This window comes from Schistocerca serialis, chromosome 4, assembly GCF_023864345.2.
Source record: "Schistocerca serialis cubense isolate TAMUIC-IGC-003099 chromosome 4, iqSchSeri2.2, whole genome shotgun sequence".
Classification (NCBI taxonomy): Eukaryota; Metazoa; Arthropoda; class Insecta; order Orthoptera; family Acrididae; genus Schistocerca; species Schistocerca serialis.
This window is the reverse complement of record NC_064641.1, coordinates 741,411,741-741,436,409: the sequence shown is the minus strand read 5'-3', so window position 1 is coordinate 741,436,409 and position 24,669 is coordinate 741,411,741. Positions and strand designations below refer to the sequence as shown.

The window sequence follows — 24,669 nt, the reverse complement described above, 5'->3', positions numbered from 1 at the left end:
TCTTCACTTTCGAAGGCCAGACATACCAACAATTAAAGGGAACAGCCATGGGTACCAGGATGGCCCCTTCATACGCCAACCTATTTATGGGTCGCTTAGAGGAAGCCTTCTTGGTTACCCAGGCCTGCCAACCCAAAGTTTGGTACAGATTTATTGATGACATCTTCATGATCTGGACTTACAGTGAAGAACAACTCCAGAATTTCCTCTCCAAGCTCAACTCCTTTGGTTCCATCAGATTCACCTGGTCCTACTCCAAATCCCATGCCACTTTCCTTGACGTTGACCTCCATCTGTCCAATGGCCAGCTTCACATATCTGTCCACATCAAACCCACCATCAAGCAACAGTACCTCCATTATGACAGCTGCCACCCATTCCACATCAAATGGTCCCTTCCCTACAGCCTAGGTCTTCGTGGCAAACGAATCTGCTCCAGTCCGGAATTCCTGAACCATTACACCAACAACCTGAAAACAGCTTTCGCATCCCGCAACTACCCTCCCGACCTGGAACAGAAGCAAATAACCAGAGCCACTTCCTCACCCCCTCAAACCCAGAACCTCCCACAGAATAACCACAAAAGTGCCCCACTTGTGACAGGATACTTTCCGGGACTGGATCAGACTCTGAATGTGGCTCTCCAGCAGGGATACGACTTCCTCAAATCCTGCCCTGAAATGAGATCCATCCTTCATGAAATCCTCCCCACCCCACCAAGAGTGTTTTTCCGCCATCCACCTAACCATCGTAACCTCTTGGTTCACCCCTACAAAATCCCCAAACCACCTTCCCTACCCTCTGGCCCCTACCCTTGTAACCGCCCCTGGTGTAAAACCTGTCCCATGCACCACCACCACCACCACCAACTCCAGTCCTGTAACCCGGCAGGTGTACACTATCAAAGGCAGAGCCACGTGTGAAAGCAGCCACGTGATTTACCAACTGACCTGCCTGCACTGTGAAACTTTCTATGTGGGAATGACCAGCAACAAACTGTCCATTCGCATGAATGGGCACAGGCAGACAGTGTTTGTTGGTAATGAGGATCACCCTGTGGCTAAACATGCCTTGGTGCACGGCCAGCACATCTTGGCACAGTGTTACACCGTCCGGGTTATCTGGATACTTCCCACTAACACCAACCTGTCAGAACTCCGGAGATGGGAACTTGCCCTTCAGTACATCCTCTCTTCTCGTTACCCACCAGGGCTCAACCTCCGCCAATTTCAAGTTGCCGCCGCTCATACCTCACCTGTCATTCAACAACATCTTTGCCTCTGTACTTCGACTGACATCTCTGCCCAAACTCTTTGCCTTTAGAAATGTCTGCTTGTGTCTGTGTATGTGCGGATGGATATATGCGCGCGCGCGCACATATACCTGACCTTTTTCCCCCCCTAAGGTAAGTCTTTCCGCTCGCGGGATTGGAATGACTCCTTATCCTCTCCCTTAAAACCCACATCCTTTCATCTTTCCCTCTCCTTCCCTCATTCCTGATGAAGCAACCGTTGGTTGCGAAAGCTTCAATTTTGTGTGTGTGTTTGTGTGTGTGTCTATCAACATGCCAGCACTTTCGTTTGGTAAGTCACATCATCTTTGTTTTTTAGATAGATTTTTAAAGTTAGCATTACAAATAGCCTTCAGGACACAATTAGGGCAAAAAATAACAATGTTCAAAACGATTTCCTTCCTGAGATTTGCCAGTGCAAATAAATGTTAAAACTACCCACGATCATCAATTGAAATATGGTAAGGATTCATCAACGCCCCCTCCCCCCACCCCCCAAAGAAAAAAAAAGAAAGAACAAAAACTGTCCAATAATGCAATAGGACACATTGTTTATTAAAGAATGCATATGCTACAAGAAATGTCAGTCAGATATATCAGGAACATTCATAGAGAGTAATAATCAGTTAAAAATAAATTACCTGTTGTAGAACATTTAGTTACACAACTTATCAATGTTTATATGTTATCTATAACTTACTGCATTCAGTAAGAGCAAGTGGTTGTAATATTTTAAATACAATAGCAGTGACAGTATGTCTTTCTCTAAACGGGTTGCTAGATTTACTGGTGAAGTAATGTTGTAAAGAAATGTAATTAACATGAAAGTGGCAAGCATTATAGTTGGCACTAATTGATAGCACCAGTGGCAAGAGGGAATACAGAAACGGGGTCCGAATATATCTGATGAAGTAGTGGGAAATACACTTACACTACATGATGTGCATGGTTGCAGGAGAACTATCTAGGATAAGCAGTGATGATCTTGGCCTGAGTAAATGTGGTGTGTAGAAGAATCCTTGTCAACGTGGGGCAGCATATATACACCAAACATGTTGCACAGTACAAGAATGCTGTGATAAACATCAACGTCATACATGGCTACGCCAATCAGAGAAGTCAGCGATTGCAGAACACTGTCTGAATACAGGACTTCGCATGATTATGAAAAGATGGAAGTTTTATCTCTGTCGTCATATTTCTGGGATTTCAGCATTAAGGAAGCAATATATACCCATACAGCTGATAATCTCATCAACAGAGATGTGGGATTTCAACTAAGCATAGCCTGCTGAAACCCTGCATTGGCTGCTATCAATCACAACAAGACTTTTCAGTAACAGACCCATCATAACGTTGGTGTAGTACGTTTTTTACTAACGACTGGCCCCACTGTTAGTAAAAATAGCATACAGTGAACGTGCAGGGGGGCCACTCTGTGTTTTTCAGCAGAGGGTATTTGAGTATGGTGCCGTCTATCTGCAAATTATTTTGTATGCATTATTTATGTGCCTGCGCATTCTTATGCGAGTGTTGTATGTACAGGGGCGTTGACATGTGGGTACCGTCAGTTGTATCCTACCACCAGCAACGTTCAATTACCTGATGATGTCTGACAGTTGCTCCGAGGAAACATTGTGGAATTTGCACATGTCATCTGGCACCAAACCTGTGTACATGATGTTATTTCAGAGAATGGAGTCAAATTTACAAAAAATTTGGCAGTATGAGCCTAGTTATCAGATGATGTTGCAGCCCACTTGGCATGGAAGCCTGTCCTAGTTTCGTTGGGAAGGGTGTTATAAAGCTGCCGTACACTCTCCTGAGGCAACCTGGCCCACAACTGTTTTAACTGGTCCTTGATGTCTTAGATACTGGTACTGAGATGGAGCTGACATCTGAGCTGGTCCTACACATGTTCTATGGGAAGATATCCATTGCAAGCAATATCTACAGGAGTAAGACAACATCACGCAGACAGATTACAGGTACACGTACAATGTGTAGATGAAAATTGTCCTGTTGAAAAATGGCACCATGATATGGTCACATGAGAGGTAACACAAAAGGACATAGGCTGTCCATGATGACTGTCATGCCGTCAGAGTTCCCCCAGTCACTGCCAGCCATTATCTGTAGTCATTCCCGATGGCTCCCTACACCAATGAGGCCAGGAATAACACTGCTATGCCTCTCCAAAACATTGGAAGGATGGGACCTCTTCTCAAGTTGCCAACATACTCGCCAATGGTGGTCATCCAGGATACTGCAGACTGCTGAACACAATGGAGTGCCATTCCACAGCAGTTGATTTTTCCCAGTTATGGCACCACTCCAAATACAGCTGTCTGTGGTGTTGTGTTAACACCATCCTATGCATGGTTGTGTTCTCTAGTGTGACTGCTGCTAGTTTCCAGCCAATGCTGTGGGATGACACAGTATGCTGCAGGGAGTTAATTACTTGTTCTTGGATGGCAACTATAAATGTCAAGGGGTTACGATGTGCTTAGAGCACAACATGGTACAATATGTTGCCAAGGTTGTTTCAAGTATGCTGCAGATGCTAGGATGCCCCTACACATTCTTGATACAGTCCGAATATCTACCCATGCAATTTTCATGCTTTTGGAGCCCTGAAGAAAGACATTGGGGGCCATCGATTTTGTTCAGATGAAGATGTGCATGATTGGGTACAATCACGTTTTCCATAGGCAACTGCAAACATGAAGGCACTGACCAGCTTGCCTCACAGTGGGATAAATGTATCAGTTATGGCAATTACTTTGGAAATAATAAACAGTGTACTTACTTTTGTCCATATGTCTGATTCTCATTTTACTGCCCCTTATACATATACACTTCGTATTCTACCACCTATCAGGGTTTCTGCTCATGCCATTTGTGTATGGAGTGCAGGAAGAATGACCGCTTAACCCTCGAGTGGGCATGCCTATGTATAAACTGTACCAACCACAAAAAACATTGTTTTTCACTGTTCCATTGTTGATTTACAATTGTGGGCCCGTACCTATTCCTTCATTATTGCTTCAGCTAAACAGTGATAAGCTGTGTTGTCCTATGCCCAAGTGAGCAGCAATAACATAAAGTAGACAGTGAACTAGACGAGAAAAAATTTATTGTCCTTCAAAGAAAATGCCCCAGATTCCAAGCTAATAGCTCAATCCCACAAGGAGGCACTTGTTCACCAGGTAAATAGTAATCGAATAAGCATTTAGCTGGAATCTGTTGGAAATGCATTGTTTAATGTCATCATTATTGTCGGGTAACATTTGTACGCAGCAACAGTATGATGTAATAAAAGTTTATTTTATTATCATTTAATTAAACAGTGATTTAGCTGATATTAGTTTATTTTATCATTGTTTAACTAAACTAAGGTCAAACTGTGAATTTGCTCATACATGTTTACCTTCGTAACAGACACCTATTCTTTACACATGTACAAAGTATGCCGCATGCATATGAAAATCGGAGTGTTGGCTCGAGTGTTAACTGTCTCGTCTTGTCTTTTCTTTACGGTCCCTATTGGACAATACATACGGTGGTGTAGTATATTCCTAGATTCCTTACTTTTACACTGTTTCTTGAAATTTTTACAGTAGGCTTTCGTGGGATAGTTGCACCTGCCAATTCAGCTTTTTCAACGTCTCTCTGATGCTCTCCAACGGGTCAAACAAACCTGTGACTATACCTCTGCTCTTCTTTGTAAACTTTCAATAGCCCTGGTCCCACATACTTGAGCAATATTCTGGGATGTGTTACACAAGTGTTTTGAATGTAATCCACAATGCAGATGGATTGAATTTTCCCAGTATCTTGCACATGAATCAAAGTCTGTCCCTTTGCTTTACCTATGACTCAATTTATTTGATCATTCTATTTCATGTCCGACACCTGTGTATTTTTGCAAGTTGACCGATTCCAACTGTGCTCCTTGATACTTTAGTCATAAGACACTATGTCCCCCACCCCCTTCTTCTCCTTCTTCTTCTTCTTCTTCTTCTTCTTCTTCTTCGAAGTGCAAAATTTTACATTTCTAAATATTTAAACTGGATTGCCAAACTTTGCACCACTTTGAAATATTACGAAGTTACAACTAAATATTTGGACAGCTTTTTTATCTCTCAGAGCATATTATACATGATTGCATCATCTGTGAAACGTCTGAGGATACTGTTAATATTGTCTAGCAGATTGTTAATATACTACATGAATAGTGAGGGGCCCAACACACTTCTCTGGGACATGCCTCATACTACTTCTACATCTGTTGATGACACTCTATTCAAGATGACATGCTGGATCTTCCCCTTCACGAAATTCTCAATCCAATCATAAATTTTATTCGATACCTCACATTACTGTAGTTTCATTAATAAATGCGTTTGTGGTACTGAGTTAAATGCTTTTTGGAATTCAACAAATAACTTGGTCTGTGGCTTCCAGGATGAGAAGTGAAAAAAAGTGCAAGCTTCATTTCAAATTACTAATGTTTTCAGAATTCATGCAGGTTGGCACAGAAGACATAATTCTGTTTGACGTGTTTCATTACACATAACAAATATAAAGTAGTAATAGATAGTACGAGGGCTACCCAGAAAGTAACAAATGTTTTTAAATAAAAATAATTAATACTATGGAAAAAAATTATTATATGCATTTTAAACGTACACTTTCAATCTATTTTTCCAAATAACTCCTTTTCAAACTGAGGCAATTAATACATAATTGCACAAATTTTTCAATACCATCTCTGTAGAAATCTGCCAGCAGTGATTGCAATCACTGGTTTATAATGATACACAGTGTGATGTAAGTATCAAAGCATTGTTGAGTGACACATGTCTTCAGTGCTGGGAAGAGGTGATAGTCACTCAGTGCCAAATCTGGACTGATGGTGGATGATCAAATATCTCCCATCCAATACCCTGTAGGAGCTCTCAGATATGATTGGCTCTGTGTGGAAGTGCATTGTCGTGAAAAAATAAAACTTTTGCACTATGTTTTCCCTGGTATTTGTTTAGCATTGGCCATCTTAACTTTTTCAGTGTTTGACAATACCTCTCCAAGCTAACTGTTGAGTCACGTTCAAGGAAATAAATGAGAATAACTCCTTTTGAGTCCCAAAACACAGCTGCCACAATCTTTCTTCAGACAGCATTTGCAAACACTTTCTTGGTTTCTTGGGAGAATTTGTATGTCCTCATTCCATTGACTGTGTTTTTGTTTCACACTTGACATGCTTTTCCAAGTCAGACCCCTACTCACGATACTATCGATAACTTTGTTACCATTTTTCTTGTAATCTTCAAGGAAGATCAGTGCTGCAGCCAATTTCTGTTTTTTGTAAGTCTTTTCTTTTCTGGATAGTCCTCATATTAAACAATATGAACAAAATGTTGTATTAGAGAAGTACTGGCATCTTGCAGCACTCCAAGATATGCTACACAACAAACAATAAATGTAAGACAAGTAAAAAGTGCTAATGAGTCCCAAATGCAAAATTTTTATTTCAGTAAACTTTTTGATGTATCACTATCGCATTTTCAATGAACTACTTACGTGAAATTTTGGCAAATTGTCCTATAAATTTTTCTGCTTTTCCAATGGCATCTTTAGCATCTGAGGCGACTTCATCTATAAGACCAATCTTTAATGCCTCTTCTGTGGTGAACATTTTTCCCAGAGTCAAAGCCATTTCTGCATCACGATGTTTAACAACATTTCTAAATGATAACTGAAACCTTTAAAATTGATGTGCAGTGTGAGCCACTATGTCATAAAAATTGGTAGAAATTATAACAGTGGTCTTAACTATAAGCAAATTCTCATTTAGAAGTTAAAAAAAACAATTAACCATTTAATTTTCCAATTTACGATTGAAATTTTCTTTCTTAATTTCTTTAGAAGGGGAAGAAGGGTAAACAGATTGTGCCAGGGGAGGAGGGAGAAGTAAATAAGCAGAAGCAAGGAATGAGAGCAGGAGGAAGAAGCAAACAGGAGCAACGAATGTGATGAGCTGGATTTACAACAGCCAACAGCTGAGTTAATAGTGCTCAAAATTTTTAATTCTCAGCAGTTTTGGTTATAACAGGTGGAAAGGTAGTAGCAATAGCATAGTAAATGGCATCCAGTACACACAGCATACACAAATTTGTTTTTTTAATGTATAGGTAACAAAAGTATTTCAATCTCTTTAATATATATTACAAGAAATAGTGAAAGAATAAAGTAAGGGTCAGTTTTGCGTATCTAATTGTTAACAAATAAGTAGATGACCCATCCACTGTGGTTAGTTACTTACATGCTCCATAGATCACTTGAATGATTCTTTTATTGAAATGTGGAAAGAGTCAGTTTACAGTATGTGTGAACATAATTAGTATTAACATTAATGAACAAATTTTTAAGTCTTACTACACTTAAGTCTTACTACACTTAAAAAATTCTTACAGGCCACCAATTTTTAAGCAGAAATTCATCCATGGAATAGTAGTTGGCAAGGAAAAATGATTTTAAGTTACATTTAAAAGTGGTTTTTCTACTTTCAGACATTTATTAGGCAACTGATGGATCACAGTAAAATCAATTTGGGTACAAGTTTATGGAAAGAAAGACACAAGGAATGTTAAAGTCAAACACTGCATCAACAACAGTCATTAGAGACATGTTATATGTAAAGCGCATTCATATCTTTGTTCAAGGAATCATCCTGGCATGAGCCTGAAATGGATTAAGGAATCCACAACCACCTGCAAAGGATAGATTATTACTCAACTGGCGACTGATGGCCTCAGAAGTTAAGTCGCATAGTGCTCAGAGCCATTTGAGCTACTCAATACGTAGCACTGGAGGACTTGAGCTGTAGATAGGCACAATGAAAAGAATACAGTATATGTCCAGCTTTATAACTATGTCCTCCATCGGAATTAAAAAACACTTACACTTTCATAATTGTTTCGCAAATAAAACTGTCTTTTTTTGCTGTGACTGTAATATATTTTTCCCAGATGCGTTTTGCCTTTTTCTTACTCTAAGGTAGATATAGTTTTGTTATTTTTACATTATCAAATAGTTCACATCACATTTTTCATGTAAATAATTAATTACTTAAAGTTTGTTGCCACATATTTACATAAAAAATGTGATGTTAACTGTGAGGACGCCTTAGAGTAAGAAAATGGCGAAATGTGCCTGGGAAAAATATATTACAGTTGCGGCAAAAAAAGAAAGGTGGTTTTATTTACAAAACAAATATTTCTGTGCTTGCTGTGGAGGATGGCCATGCAAACAAACTTATACTTTCACACACTGTCATCTGTGAGTATAAGGTCTTAGCTCCCGGAGATGACAGTGGCCATGTGTATGTGTATGTGACTTGTGTGAGTGTGTAGGAGTGTTCTCATTATTATGAAGGATGTGGTCTGAAAACTTATCGTTTCTAGCATTCTTTTCATTATGCCTGTCTGCAACTCAGTGTGTTCAAGTTACTGTATTCTTTCCTGGACTTTCCACTGTTTGAGTTTTAAGGAAAACACAATTAAATTTATGTGTAAAACTACCTACTGTATGCACGAGAAGCACAATTGTTAAGTATGTCAGCTGCAGTATGTTTGATAAATTACTTATGATAGACTGTACTTTGTTCTCAGCTATAAAAGTGTGGCAAAAGATTTTGTAAATCTTTTATGTTGCTACATGTCTTTGAGTAATGAATACTGCTGAGATGGTGACTGTCTAATGTGAAAAGGAAGCAGTATGTGAACTCTGTTCGTCATCATAGACGCTGATTATTGCCAGTGACTGTACCTAAAGAAAATACTCAAGTGCTACACAGACTTCTGCTCCACCAATGCACCCACTAGTCTTCTTCCCCTTCTCTACTTCTCTCCTTCCCTCAAGCCTCCTAACTGCGAACATACCCATTATGTCCCCTGTATACTCCCACAAGCAGCACTACACCTTCCCCCATCCCTACCCTGCTATTCCCCCCACTCTCCAATCCCGTCTTTACCTTACACCCCCCCCCCCCCTCCCCCGCACCCCAACCACAGATTGCTCCTCCCATTGGGCCCAGATGTTGTATGCAGTCCGGCCTCAGTGGCCAGAGATAGTGACCATTCATGTGTGCGAGTTGTGCTTGTGTGTGTGTGTGTGTGTGTGTGTGTTTGTTTTCTACTTTAGGAGAAGGCCTTTTGGCCAAGAGCCCAAGTGTGTAGCAGTCTTTTGTTGTGGCTGCCTGACTCGATGTCTCCTCTATACAGCAAGAAGCAATCTATCCTTTTCTAATATTGTCACTATCTTTATTTAATTAATTCATCAGGTTGTGTGTCATCATGTGAGCCAAAGCTAATTTATCATAGACCAATTCCCTAAAAAAAAAAAAAAAAAAAAAAAAAAAATATCCACGCACATTTACCCAACTTCTCTCAGTCTGTGTAACTTGGCAGATGTCAACAGCAGCGGTAGTAGAGGTAATTGCAATATCAAAAACTGTGAGTATGGACTGGCACTCAAACCCAGATCCTTGTCTTTCACAAACAGCCATTTATGCACAAGACGTCCTCTAAATTCCAATTCAGCCAGTACTTTTTCCTACTTTCCAAGATTCACCAAAGTTCTCCTGCATACGTTGTAATATTAGCATTACTGGAAATAATAATAATTTCATGTGGCATTACAGGGTGATTTAAGTCTATCCACTGGTGTACCATTTCAGTAACTCGTGTGTCACCTTCCTGTAAAACAGGATACAACAAAGAAATGGCCTAGTTACAGCCCAGGTGATTTTTTTCCCTGATAACTTCATTCCTTCTGCCATCAAATAAACAATTTACTGAAACCTACTTTGTTAGGCTGGTACAAGAACCCAAAACTTTGCCTTTCAGGGCAGTGCTTTTACTGACAGCTCTTCTTACATATTCATATGGGAATATGGCTATATGCTGAGCATTTACAAGTGTGTGTTTTTTTTTATTTCTGTTTTTTAAATACAGATGTGAATTAGTAATTCCAACACAATAGGTGGCAGCACTGTGCATCCCTTTTGTGGCAAAGACAATTTTAATGTGGAATAACTAATGTCATTTTTCCTTCTGCTATTGTAATTATCTACAGCATAGTTCTTTTTGAAATACAGTGGATTATTTACAACCAAATTCATTGGGAAATAAATATACTTTGAGGCATAAGTCAAAAGGCCTACCTAGACAGATGTCTACAAAATGATCAGTGGTAAGCACCACATTTATTCTTACAGCTTGTTTTGCAGTAAAGAGCACTTTCTTTAGAACATCATTCAATTAAAATACACAAATATGTCAATTTATTGCTTTCTCTCTACACAAGATTTGCAATTACTGGAAGTGAAAATGTAGCTGAACCAAGTTGCTTCGGGAGTCTCAAAAAGGCATTTTTGCTAGTTTAAATTCTCATCAATATGGAACCTAAAATTTTTGAAGTTACCACCCTGTTTAATACCCCCTCACCACGTGTTACACCTATCATTGGTGTAATACTGTACCCCTGCACTGAAAAGCTTAATATGTTGCATGTTTTTGAAATTTAAAGAAAGAGCATTTGCTGAAAACCACTCAATAATACTTTTAAAAACATGATTTGCCATTTCTTCTGTTGCTATATGTATGGTTTGATCGATTACAAAACTAGCACCATCTGTGAGAACAACAAGTTCTGCTTTAGGTAGAAAGCTCATATATATATATATATATATATATATATATATATATATATATATATATATATATATATATATATATATATATATATATATATATAGAGGGAAACATTCCACGTGGGAAAAATATATCTAAAAACAAAGATGATGAGACTTACCAAACAAAAGCGCTGGCAGGTCGATAAGACACACAAACGAACACTAACATACACACAAAATTCAAGCTTTCGCAACAAACGGTTGCATCGTCAGGAAAGAGGGAAGGAGAGGGAAAGACGAAGGGATGTGGGTTTTAGGGAGAGGGTAAGGAGTCATTCCAATCCCCGGAGCGGAAAGACTTACCTTAGGGAGAAAAAAGGGCGGGTATACACTCACGCACACACACACACATATCCATCCACACATATACAGACACAAGCAGACATATTTAAAGGCAAAGAGTTTGGGCAGAGATGTCAGTCGAGGCGGAAGTGCAGAGGCAAAGATGTTGTTGAATGACAGGTGAGGTATGAGTGGCGGCAACTTGAAATTAGCGGAGATTGAGGCCTGGTGGGTAATGGGAAGAGAGGATATATTGAAGAGCAAGTTCCCATCTCCGGAGTTCGGATAGGTTGGTGTTGGTGGGAAGTATCCAGATAACCCGGACGGTGTAACACTGTGCCAAGATGTGCTGGCCATGCACCAAGGCATGTTTAGCCACAGGGTGATCCTCATTACCAACAAACACTGTCTGCTTGTGTCCATTCATGCGAATGGACAGTTTGTTGCTAGTCATTCTCACATAGAATGCATCACAGTGTAGGCAGGTCAGTTGGTAAATCACGTGGGTGCTATCACACGTGGCTCTGCCTTTGATCGTGTACACCTTCCGGGTTACAGGACTGGAGTAGGTGGTGGTGGGAGGGTGCATGGGACAGGTTTTACACCGGGGGCGGTTACAAGGATAGGAGCCAGAGGGTAGGGAAGGTGGTTTGGGGATTTCATAGGGATGAACTAACAGGTTCCGAAGGTTAGGTGGACGGCGGAAAGACACTCTTGGTGGAGTGGGAAGGATTTCATGAAGGATGGATCTCATTTCAGGGCAGGATTTGAGGAAGTCGTTTCCCTGCTGGAGAGCCACATTCAGAGTCTGGTCCAGTCCCGGAAAGTATCCTGTCACAAGTGGGGCACTTTTGTGGTTCTTCTGTGGGAGGTTCTGGGTTTGAGGGGATGAGGAAGTGGCTCTGGTTATTTGCTTCTGTACCAGGTCGGGAGGGTAGTTGCGGGATGCGAAAGCTGTTGTCAGGTTGTTGGTGTAATGGTTCAGGGATTCCGGACTGGAGAAGATTCGTTTGCCACGAAGACCTAGGCTGTAGGGAAGGGACCGTTTGATGTGGAATGGGTGGCAGCTGTCATAATGCAGGTACTGTTGCTTGTTGGTGGGTATGATGTGGACGGACGTGTGAAGCTGGCCATTGGACAGATGGAGGTCAACGTGAAGGAAAGTGGCGTGGGATTTGGAGTAGTAGCAGGGAATCTGATGGAACCAAAGGAGTTGAGGTTGGAGAGGAAATTCTGGAGTTCTTCTTCACTGTGAGTCCAGATCATGAAGATGTCATCAATAAATCTGTACCAAACTTTGGGTTGGCAGGCCTGGGTAACCAAGAAGGCTTCCTCTAGGCGACCCATGAATAGGTTGGCGTACGAGGGGGCCATCCTGGTACCCATGGCTGTTCCCTTTAATTGTTGGTATGTCTGGCCTTCAAAAGTGAAGAAGTTGTGGGTCAGGATGAAGCTGGCTAAGGTAATGAGGAAAGAGGTTTTAGGTAGGGTGGCAGGTGATCGGCGTGAAAGGAAATGCTCCATCGCAGCGAGGCCATTGACGTGCGGAATATTTGTGTGTAAGGAAGTGGCATCAATGGTTACAAGGATGGTTTCCGGGGGTAACAGATTGGGTAAGGATTCCAGGCGTTCGAGAAAGTGGTTGGTGTCTTTGATGAAGGATGGGAGACTGCATGTAATGGGTTGAATGTGTTGACCTACATAGGCAGAGATACGTTCTGTGTGGGCTTGGTAACCAGCTACAATGGGGTGGCCGGGATGACTGGGTTTGTGAATTTTAGGAAGAAGGTAGAAGGTAGGGGTGCGGGGTGTCGGTGGGGTCAGGAGGTTGATTGAGTCAGGTGAAAGGTTTTGCAGGGGGCCTAAGGTTCTGAGGATTCATTGAAGCTCCGCCTGGATATCGGGAATGGGATTACCTTGGCAGACTTTGTATGTGGTGTTGTGTGAAAGCTGACACAGTCCCTCAGCCACATACTCCCGACGATCAAGTACCACGGTCGTCGAACCCTTGTCCGCCGGAAGAACGATGATGGATCGGTCAGCCTTCAGATCACGGATAGCCTGGGCTTCAGCAGTGGTGATGTTGGGAGAAGGATTAAGGTTTTTTAAGAAGGATTGAGATGCAAGGCTGGAAGTGAGAAATTCCTGGAAGGTTTGGAGAGGGTGATTTTGAGGAAGAGGAGGTGGGTCCCGCTGCGACGGAGGACGGAACTGTTCCAGGCAGGGTTCAATTTGGATAGTGTCCTGGGGAGTTGGATCATTGGGAGTAGGATTAGGATCATTTTTCTTCGTGGCAAAGTGTTATTTCCAGCAGAGAGTAGGACAGTAAATCTTTGACGAGGGCTGTTTGGTTGAATCTGGGAGTGGGGCTGAAGGTGAGGCCTTTGGATAGGACAGAGGTTTCGGATTGGGAGAGAGGTTTGGAGGAAAGGTTAACTACTGAATTAGGGTGTTGTGGTTCCAGATTGTGTTGATTGGAATTTTGAGGTTTTGGAGGGAGTGGAGCTGGAAGTGGGAGATTGAGTAGATGGGAGAGACTGGGTTTGTGTGCAATGAGAGGAGGTTGAGGTTTGCTGGAAAGGTTGTGAAGGGTGAGTGAGTTGCCTTTCCGGAGGTGGGAAACCAGGAGATTGGATAGTTTTTTGAGGTGGAGGGTGGCATGCTGTTCTTATTTGTGGTTGGCCTGTAGGAGGATGCTCTGAACAGCCGGTGTGGATGTGGGAGAGGAAAGATTAAGGACTTTTATTAAGGATAGGAGTTGACGGGTGTGTTCATTGACTAAGTTGATGTGTAGGTGAAGGATTAGGTGGGTGAGGGCAATGGATTGTTCAGTTTGGAACTGGTATAGGGACTGATGGAAAGAAGGGTTGCAGCCAGAGATCGGAACTTTAAGTATGAGGCCTTTGGGGGTAATGCCAAATGTCAGACAAGCCTGAGAAAATAAAATATGGGAGTGTAATCTGGCTAGGGTGAAGGCATGTTTGCGGAGGGAATGTAAATAAAACTTAATGAGGCCATTGTGGGGGTGTTGTGAGGGCGACATGGTATTAGAAGGTGGAAAGTGTAACATGAGGCTGAAATGAATATGAAAATAAAAATATATGGGGAGAGATAAGGTGAACTAGAAAGCAACTGGAGACCTGGTGTGAAAAAAGGTGAAAAAGTGTTGGTTAAAGCTGGGCTATGTTGATCCTGTGGTGAACTTGGGTTGGTAGACGACGACGTGCATAAAGGTTAGGTGGTTGTGTTGCTGCCAAAACACGTTAAAGGGTGGAGAAATTCGGGAAAATTTCGAAAAGACTACGTGTAAATGTATTAAAAGGAGTGGTTTTGTGGTGGCAGATTATGAAAATGAGGTTAACAATTGTCTGACAAAGAAATAATGACGTTAAATTCTGTGGGAAGCGGCTAAAAATGATAAGTGATGTGAGAGAAACGGAAATGGAAATAAAGCAAAAGTTATTAGAACTAGCCGAAATGGTCGTTTAATAGGTGAAAGGAACTGTTTGTGAACTAGAAACGGTGGATTTTATAGCAGTGGTACTGTTGAAAGCGGAAACAAATTTTTTTGGTTATGGTTTGGAAGTGGGTTACGTATTATTACGTATTACGTATTATTGAGTATACATCGGTGGGATAAAATTGTATAGTAGATTACGGTAAAAAGGAGAAGGTGAATACAAAGTGAAACTACTGGCCAAAACAGAAAGAGAAAATAAGACGACAGAAAAGATTTCGAAGTGCAACAATGACAATAACAAACGTAATTGTTGGGTTCAAATTAATGATATGAATATAATAGAGGGAAACATTCCACGTGGGAAAAATATATCTAAAAACAAAGATGATGAGACTTACCAAACAAAAGCGCTGGCAGGTCGATAGACACACAAACAAACACAAACATACACACAAAATTCTAGCTTTCGCAACCAACGGTTGCTTCGTCAGGAAAGAAGGAAGGAGAGGGAAAGACGAAAGGATGTGGGTTTTAAGGGAGAGGGTAAGGAGTCATCCCAATCCCGGGAGTGGGAAGACTTACCTTAGGAGGAAAAAAGGACGGGTATACACTCGCACACACACACATATCCATCCGCACATACAAGGTTCGTTTGTGCAGTTACCAGAATGCGCCAGACAACAGGCTGTACTGCGCATGCGCAGCTACGATGACGTACACAGCCCGTACTTGGTGCTTGCTCTGCTCATACGCTTTTCGTCGTATTTCTGGTGGGGCATCACGTGACCATGTGTAGCCTCGCTGCCCGTGCGGCATGTTGTTGAGAGGACATACTGAATTGTACTTACAGCAATTGTTTTATCATAGCCCACACAGATAAATAATGCAAATAAGGAATCAGTTCTTGGCTTTTGAGTCATTTCAAAATTAGACTCCACAGCTCGAAGTACCATAAAATTTTTGACAGATTTTTTTTTTTTTAATTCGTGCTCTGCAATGTTGTTATGTAGCATTTCCAACACGTTTACATCTACACATCACTGCAAAAAGCTACTAGGATGGAATACAAATTACTTGCAACAAAAAAAGAGAGAGTTTCTTGTGTAGCTTACACCGGAAGAAAGGACAATAAATTTCATGACTATTTCAAAATGTGAAAAAATTAACATGGTTGTCTATGAGGCAAAGAAACTGTACAACTGACAGTTTATATTCTACTCTAGGAATAAATATGAAGCCATGTGGGGAGTCAAAACGATAAAATATGTTATGCTGCCAGTCTAAAATTTAGCATAGAATGGCATTATATAAATTTAAGACGTAAACACAAATTAAGAAATAACTTCAGGCCCAGAGGAAGTACGAGACAAGTGCCTTGTGATCTAAAAACACTTTTACAGAAGGCAGATCTATAAAATTCTGCTACAGCTGTCATTATATTTGAAACAAAATATTTAGTTCAAAACTACTGACCAAATTTGCCTACTTAGCTTCGGCCACGGGTCACGTGAGGAAGGACCCCCCACTATAACTCAGCTTGCTCTGCGCATGCGCGAATCTGGCAGCTTGGGCGCGCCAGGAAAATTTTTCCGGGTAGCTTCTGGCTACTTGCTGCTACTGCTCGTACACCAAACAGCCACGCTCCAAGTAGCCAGAAGCGGGAGAAAGGCACTGCTCATACGCGAATTCAGCTCTGCGCATGCGCACGAGCCCACTGGCAACTGCTCATACGAACCTACACAGACACAAGCAGACATTTGTAAAGGCCAAGAGTTTGGGCAGAGATGTCAGTCGAGGCGGAAGTAAAGAGGCAAAGATGTTGTTGAAAGACAGGTGAGGTATAAGCGGCGGTAACTTGAAATTAGCGGAGGTTGAGGCCTGGCGGATAATGAGAAGAGAGGATATACTGAAGGGCAAGTTCCCATCTCCGGAGTTCTGACAGGTTGGTGTTAGTGGGAAGTATCCAGATAACCCGGACGGTGCTAACACTGTGCCAAGATGTGCTGGCCATGCACCAAGGCATGTTCAGCCACAGGGTGATCCTCATTACCAACAAACACGTGTTCCTGACGAAGCAACCGTTGGTTGCGAAAGCTAGAATTTTGTGCGTATGTTTGTGTGTCTATCGACCTGCCAGCGCTTTTGTTTGGTAAGTCTCATGATCTTTGTTTTTAGATATATTTTTCCCACGTGGAGTCTAAACGTGAACCTAAGATTGAGCCTTATAGAACCCCATAATCTTTCTAGTCATAAGAATTTTGCATGCTTACAATAGATGAATCATTAAGTCACTGCTATGAATCTCGTAATGTGTGAAAACTAAGATCGGCACAAAGAGTTGACTGTATAAATGTCATTTTGACCTTAGTTCCGCAACTGAATTCAGTTCAACAGTCCATTCTGTTGTGGAACAGTAATCTTAGATTAGTAGAATGAGGTTCAGTGTTGATCTAAATTAGCTAAAAACATGCTTGGTAACACTGCTAAAATCAGCTATTGAGAATATTATCACACTTCAACCACAGATATTAACTGTGCCTCGCAGATGCACAGCATATATCACTGAAGATGTTATTGTAAAGATTGAGGAAAATAAGCAGAAAAGGGTGTCCCTTTCAAACACCTGCACCGTCAAAAAATATTTATTGCTGAAAATCTTAGTGGATCAGTAAAAAAAAAAAAAAAAAAAAAAAAAAAAAAAAAAAAAAAAAAAAACGACAACCTGCAGTAAGCTAAGTGTGACAGCAATGCATTGTGTGCTTTGAACTGAAAATAACATCTAATTACAGATGTGTAACATGTGAGCCAGGAGCACTATAAAACCTGCAGTATCAGATTTGTGTCCAAGGAAAGAAAATGTTCTTGATGTGAACCATCAGTTTTACAAAAGACTGCAGTGCCTCCAGTATGAATGTAAAACAAAAGTACACTACATGCTTGCAGAACATGAAATAAAAATGGTAACATTGAAAGTAAATACAGAAATTAAAGAACTGCAACTAAAAACAGGAAAAGAACAATCACTCACCTATAATGGACTGATGAGAGGAACACAGGCATCTGTAATGGAAAACAGTACTCACACTAGCTTGCGGGCTTTTACTCTTTTCCCAGCATAAGTACACACATTGACACACACAACCATACAACCCACAGCTACACTCTCACAGCTGCTGGTTTGTGAATGTATGTACTTTAGCAAGAAAAAGAGCAAGAGCTTGAAAGCTAGTGTGAATACTTCTTTCTGTTGTCCATCTGTCACAGGTGAGTGGATGCTTTTGCCCATTTTAATATAAAAAGAAAAATAAGATTTCCAAACTGAAACCATGTAAATTTCTCCCAATTTTTAACTGTTTTTTCTGAAAATAAATTGTTATAAATGCCACCTTAATTGCATTGTAACTCCTATTAGTTTCATTTTTTGTAGGTACTGGGATTTCTTTGTAGTCTGTTCCCCTAACAAAGAGTGTCGTCTATTTCAGGCTCCTAAATGTAAACAACTTAGGATTTTGGATATTAACAAACACTTCCAAATGGGAAAAGCAGTAAGTGCAGGGGAGGGGAAAGAGTACCGAAGACCCTCTGACAGTACTCTTAGAACGCAAAAACTGTGTCACTGAAACAATTGTCGACTGAATGCTATTTGTTAAATATCACTTTGCTGACTGACTTACATATGCATGCAACTATTTCTGTTCATCAATGGGCATGAAGGTACCATGTCAGCTCAAGCACGTGATCCATAGTTAAAAATTGAATACGAATTATGTAGTTACTGCTAATTGAGCCTACAAAGGATTTTTGTACTAAGTGTTCAACCATTACAGGCAGTTATTAAATTCTGTATACTTCACTGTTAACTGAAAATATTTCAAATTTCCCTTTTCTACTTTGCTGCTGTCTCTCTGCAAACTGCCTTTAAATTAATCATATTAATTAAAGTCTTCTCCAAGAATTGTTATGTGGTCAGTTATTATCTGCACTCATATAGATGATACTTTGCTTAATTTAACATTGGGTTGTGGTCTTCAGTCCGAAAATTGTGTGAATGGTATCATCTAACATTACAGATAATTTTTAATTTCAGCTGTGTAGGAGTAGCATATTCAAACATTTACTTAACCCTTTTGTGTTAATAACTTTTCAGCCTGGATCTGTGCAAAAGAAAGACATTGTTTTTTAGCATCATTAGGTTGTGAACTGCTCATTGCAGCTGAACTTAACCTGATCTGTGAAATTTCATCAATCAAAGATGGCACTAGTCATAGCTATATAATTTGAGTAACTTTCATATACTGCCTGCAACCCAGATAATATCACTGCCACACTCTGAGACAGAGTCTTATTGATAGAAAGTGGGCCTCTTTTCTACTTTACAGACTTCGCAAAAGCAAACCTGCACATCTTACAGGAATAAAAGATAACATGGAGAAATAGCTTAGCCACAACCTGTAGTTCAGCTTGGTCCAGTTTCATTTTCTGTACTAATCCAAGCACAACTACTTTCTAAAATCAGTCCTAAGCCTATGTCTGATAAAGTAGTAGAGAACAACACTCACAATTAGAGTTCCAATTCAAAATCCATGTCCAGCAAGTGAGGTAAATGTTGTATTTGAGGATCAGCTTACCTAGGCTTCAACAACAAGATACGAACTGCTGATCCACCCACCAAGCCAGGTATTTATTTCCTGTAACAGGCCAACAGCCATCCCTATGTGATATGCTGTCCCACAGCCCCTAGAGTCACGGCATCTGAATGTAGAACTGCCTGCAACCCAGATAATATCACTGCCACACTCTGAGACAGAGTCTTATTGCTAGAAAGTGGCCCAGCACACCTTACAGGAATAAAAGATAACATGGAGAAATAGCTTAGCCACAACCTAGAGGTACTGTTTCCCATATTAAATGCTGTTGTGAAATTTCCTGGAAGGTTAAACTGTGTGCTGGACTAGGACTCTAGCTATTCATGGCCAATGTTCTTAAACTTGAGCTACCCATATACTATTCATGATCCACCTCCACTGGTGCTGGATCCAAGTCCTAATCCAATGCACGGTTTTAATCTGCCAGGAAGTTTAAAAACAGTGCACTCTCACTAAAAAGTTCACTCTGAAATTAATTACTCATACAATAACTTGCTGCTTTGCAACTCCAGAAATACACACTCAACAGTACAAGACATTCTCATCCGCTATCAGGTAAATGCAAGAAAGGTGATGGGACAATGCACTAAGCATGTTCCTGTAAGCAACAATAGGTTTTGCAATAGCTTTCTTGAGTTAAAATGTAAAACAGCTTCCAGCAAAAATAAGCCTCATTCCCTTGACATTGCAAAACATAAACAAAATCCTGGATATACTATGTGACTTTGTCAATTAGATGGACTTTAAGCTTTTTTATAAACAGTACCTTGTATGCTGTAGTGCTTTAGTGATTGCACACAGCTCTCCATTCCGAACGTAAATCCCAAAGTTACTATCAGGAAAAATAGCTGAGCTGCTGATAATGTACTCTTGATTTCACCCGTCAGTGTAAATATTTGTAAGGCTTTGATGCCCGTATAAAACTAAGACAACATGCTTATTAAATGTACTGCTACACTCAAATTCAAAATCAACCTGGGGTTCTGTAGCAGCCTAGGTGGATAATTATTCCAATCTAGTGTTAAAATCTTCACAGCTGTCAAATCAACATTTGCAAGACGATTCTCTGCTAAAACTCCAAAAGGCCTTACTGCCAGCCTAGTTTGAAAAGAAACTGGTAAATGCGACAAGTGCCACAATCCAAAATCAGATTGTCACTTGCATCAATAACCAACTCCTGGAAAGGATTGTTCAGTGTGTTAATGATGCCAAAGGTTTCATGGTTCTTTCAGATTACACTGCTGACACTAATGAAATAGAGCAATTCTCTCTTTGTGGCCATTATATTTCCCTGGATCTCAAGATTCGTGAAGATACCCTACACTTTGTTCCAGTATTTAATGTGACTGGCAAAGGATTAGCTGGATCTATAATTGAAAAATTGGTAAAACATTGTCTTTATGTGGTTTTTTTCATAAGGACAGGCCTATGATGGTGCTGCATCCATGTCGGGAAAAAGCCGTGGAGCTCATGCATTTATACAATAGAACTACCCTTTAGCTGCATGTTCCCACTGTGCAGTCCATAATTTCATTTTGGTGGTCACTGACACATGCAACATGCCACTTAACAGGAATTCACTAGGAACACTGGAAATGGTACATATTTTCTTTGGGCCATGGCCTGAGCATCTTCGCAGCACACAAGACTTCTACATCTACATGATTAATCTCCAATTCACAATTGGCAGAGGGTTCATTGACTCTGATTGCTCTTATTTTATTATGATGATATACGTAGGCTACAACAGAGTTGGTGATTGACATAATGAGATGTTCCTTCCTCACTGAAAAATGTCTGTTTTAATGATCACAACCCAAATTCGTTTATCATATCTGTTCCACGCACTACCTTATTTCATGATAATACAAAGCAAGCCACCCTTTTCGCACTTTTTCTATGTCCTCCATCAATCTTATCTGATGCAGATCCCACACCACACAGCAGCACTCTGGAAGAGAGAGGAAAAGTGTGGTGTAAGCAGTCTCTTTAGTAGACCTGTTGCACTTTCTATGTTTTTGCTGATAAATTGTGATCTTTGGTTTGTTTTCTCTACAATATTATTTATGTGATTGTTCCAATTCAAGTTCCTTAAATTGAATTTACAGCCTTTAGATTTGTGTTTTTTATCGTGTAACTGAAATTGACTTCACTCTCCTCATTATTTTGTCAACTGCCACTTTTTGCACCATACAGATATCTTGTTTTGCAATTTGTTTCGATCATCTGATGACTTAATAAGATGGTAAATGACAGCATCATCTGCAAAAAATCTAAGGAAGCTGCTCAGATTGCCTCATAAATTGTTGATGTAGATCAGGAAAAGCTGAGGGCCTATAACACTTCTTTGGGGAACTCCACGTATTAAATCAGTTTTACGCCATGACTTTCCGTCAATTACTGTGAAATATGATCTTTCTGACAGGAAATCATGAATCCAAACACACAAATGAGATGATACTCCATAGCAAGTTGTTTAATTAGAAGTCACTTGTTTTTGTGTGTGTGTGTGTGTGTGTGTGTGTGTGTGTGTGTGTGTGTGTGTTTTTCTGTGCCCCACTATCTAGAAGGATTTATAGGATGAATCAATAAATTCTAAATTCACTCTTAAAGAGAAACTTGTTTTCCTCCAGCAACATCAATCTTTGAGCTTAGAACATGTTCTAGGATCCTGAAATAGTTAGAAGTCACCTGTATTGGTCTGTAATTCTGACTTTTCACCCTTGTTGTAAACAGGGCCTACTTGCACTCTTTTCAGTTACATGAACTATTCACTACACAAGATATCTGACAAATAGGACCTAGGAAAGGGACTAATTCCACAATATGTTTGGTGTAAAATCTAACTGGACTTCAGTCAGAGCCTGTCTTTTGCTTGCTTTAAGGGATCTTAACTGATTTTCAATATCTGGGGTGCTAATATCTATTACTCTCATTTTTTAGACTTAGCAGCGGTCAGACATTGCTATGGTAGTATCCTCTTTCATGAACACATTTTTAAATAAAATAAGATTGTATGGTTCCAGACACCCTTACAAGTCTCACACATCTATGGTGTGTATATGCAGACAAGCAACAAATGAAAATCTGTAGTGAGGCTGGTTGGTTGGGTTAAAGATTAAAGGGACCAAACTACAAAGGTCATCGGTCCCTTGTTTCATAAAAACACAGAGCACAGTGAAACTATCCACCAGTCAGGCGAAGCACTAAAAGAAAAATTCCGGGGGAAGAAAAGCCCCATGGTCCATTGTAAGACAACACGGAAAACAGAGCACAGCAACAAAAACAACATAGAGAACAAAGGCAGAAGGAATTAAAACTGCACAGCAGAGGACTGTGGCTGGCTGATCACGAAAATAATAGGATGAGCCAGCCACTCTGCATCACATTAAAACTTCCAGCCTAAAAGTTGAGGGTGGAGTTGAATTACAACACAAAACTAATTAAAAGATACAGCTCAAAAGAGAGTGATGTTAAAAAAATTTAAATGGACCTATAAAAGCCGCTTGCGTGAATAAAACTTAAAACCCCATCTGCCATAGAGACATTGTCACCTAAAAGAGAGGATAAATCACCCAGGAGATTAAAATCACGCCTGAGAGGGGTTCAAAGAGGACATTCCAACAATATATGGGCCACCGTCATGTTCACACCACAGCGACAATGAGGGGGGTCCTCTCGACGCAGCAGATGACCATGCGTCAGCCAAGAGTGACCAATGCGGAGCCTACACAGAACAACAGAATCCCTGCGAGAGGCCCGCATGGAGGAACCCCACACAGACGTGGTCGCCTTCACCTGCCGCAGCTTGTTGGGTGCAGAAAGAGTGCGCCATTCGTCTCCCCACATCCCAAAGACCCGACGGTGCAAAACCGTTCGGAGGTCAGTTGCCGGGAGGCCGATCTCCAACGGCAGTTTGCGGGTAGCTTCTTTGGCTAACTTGTCGGCGAGTTCGTTTCCCGCTATCCCAACGTGTCCCGGGGTCCATATGAACACCACCGAACGATCACGCTGTTCAAGAGCGTGAATGGACCCCTGGATGGCACCAACAATGGGATGGCGTGGGTAGCACTGGTCAAGAGCCTGCAGACTACTGAGCGAGTCACTGCAAATGATGAAGGACTCTCCAGTGCTGGTACGAATATGCTCAAGGGCACGAAAAATGGCTGTCAGTTCTGCGGTGTAAACACTGCAGCCTTCCGGCAAGGAGCACTGGTCGACATAGTCCGCATGAGCATAAGCATACCCCACACGGCCATCAACCATCGAGCCATTGGTATAGATAACCTCCGAGGCATGGTATGCGCTTAGGAGAGCAAGGAATTGGCGGCGCAAGACTGCAGGAGGAACTGAATCTTTTGGCCATCGGGAAAGTTCCAGCCGAAGCTGCGGCCGACCAATACACCAAGGTGGTGTATGTGGGCGGACCTGGAAAGCAGATGGAAGAGGCAAACACTCGAGTTCATTAAGGAGCGACCAAACACTGATCCCAATTGTAGGGCCTGATCGCGGCCGCCGGTGTGGGATATGGACTGCCGCATTTTCGAAAAGGAGACGATAGTTAGGGTGACGGGGCGAACAACGGACGTGGGCAGCATAGTTGGCTAACAGTTGTTGACGCCGAATACGAAGTGGAGGAACCCCAGCCTCAGCAAGGAGGCTATGAATAGGACTGGTGCAGAATGCTCCTGTCGCCTGTCGAACCCCACAGTGGTGAAGGGGATCCAGCAGTTGCAACGCTGAGGGCGACGCTGAGCCATACGCCACACTCCCATAATCCAGTCAGGACAGCACAAGGGCTTGGTAGAGCTGCAGCAGCGTGTGACGATCTGCACCCCAAGTTGTGTTGCTCAGGCAGCGGAGGGCATTCAGATGCTGCCACCACTGACGCTTGAGCTGACGAATATATGGAAGCCAAGTAAGCCGGGCATTGAACAGCAATCCCAGAAAACGATAAGTGTCAACAACCCTGAGCATGGCATCCTGAAGATAGAGCTCAGGGCGGTGATGGGCAGTTCGACGCCGACAAAAGTGCATAACACAAGTCTTCGCAGGAGAAAATTGAAAGCCATGGTCTAGGGCCCACGCCTGTGCCTTGCGTATGGCTCCCTGCAACCGACGTTCTGCAACACCAATGGTGGAGGAGCTGAAAAAGATGCAGAAATCGTCAGCATATAACGTGGGTGAGACAGACGACCCTACTGCTGCTGCAAGGCCATTAATGGCCACAAGG

General features: G+C 41.4%; 1 protein-coding gene across 1 annotated transcript in view; it reads right to left on the bottom strand.

Annotated features, from left to right (window-relative positions):
- LOC126473265 (enoyl-CoA delta isomerase 1, mitochondrial-like) overlaps positions 1-24,669 on the bottom strand; it is a 73,829-nt gene that overhangs the window by 3,947 nt on the left and 45,213 nt on the right. The window contains exon 6 of the mRNA XM_050100217.1: positions 6,875-7,056. Coding sequence (XP_049956174.1) covers positions 6,875-7,056 — 182 coding nt within the window. The remainder of the gene's footprint in view (positions 1-6,874; positions 7,057-24,669) is intronic.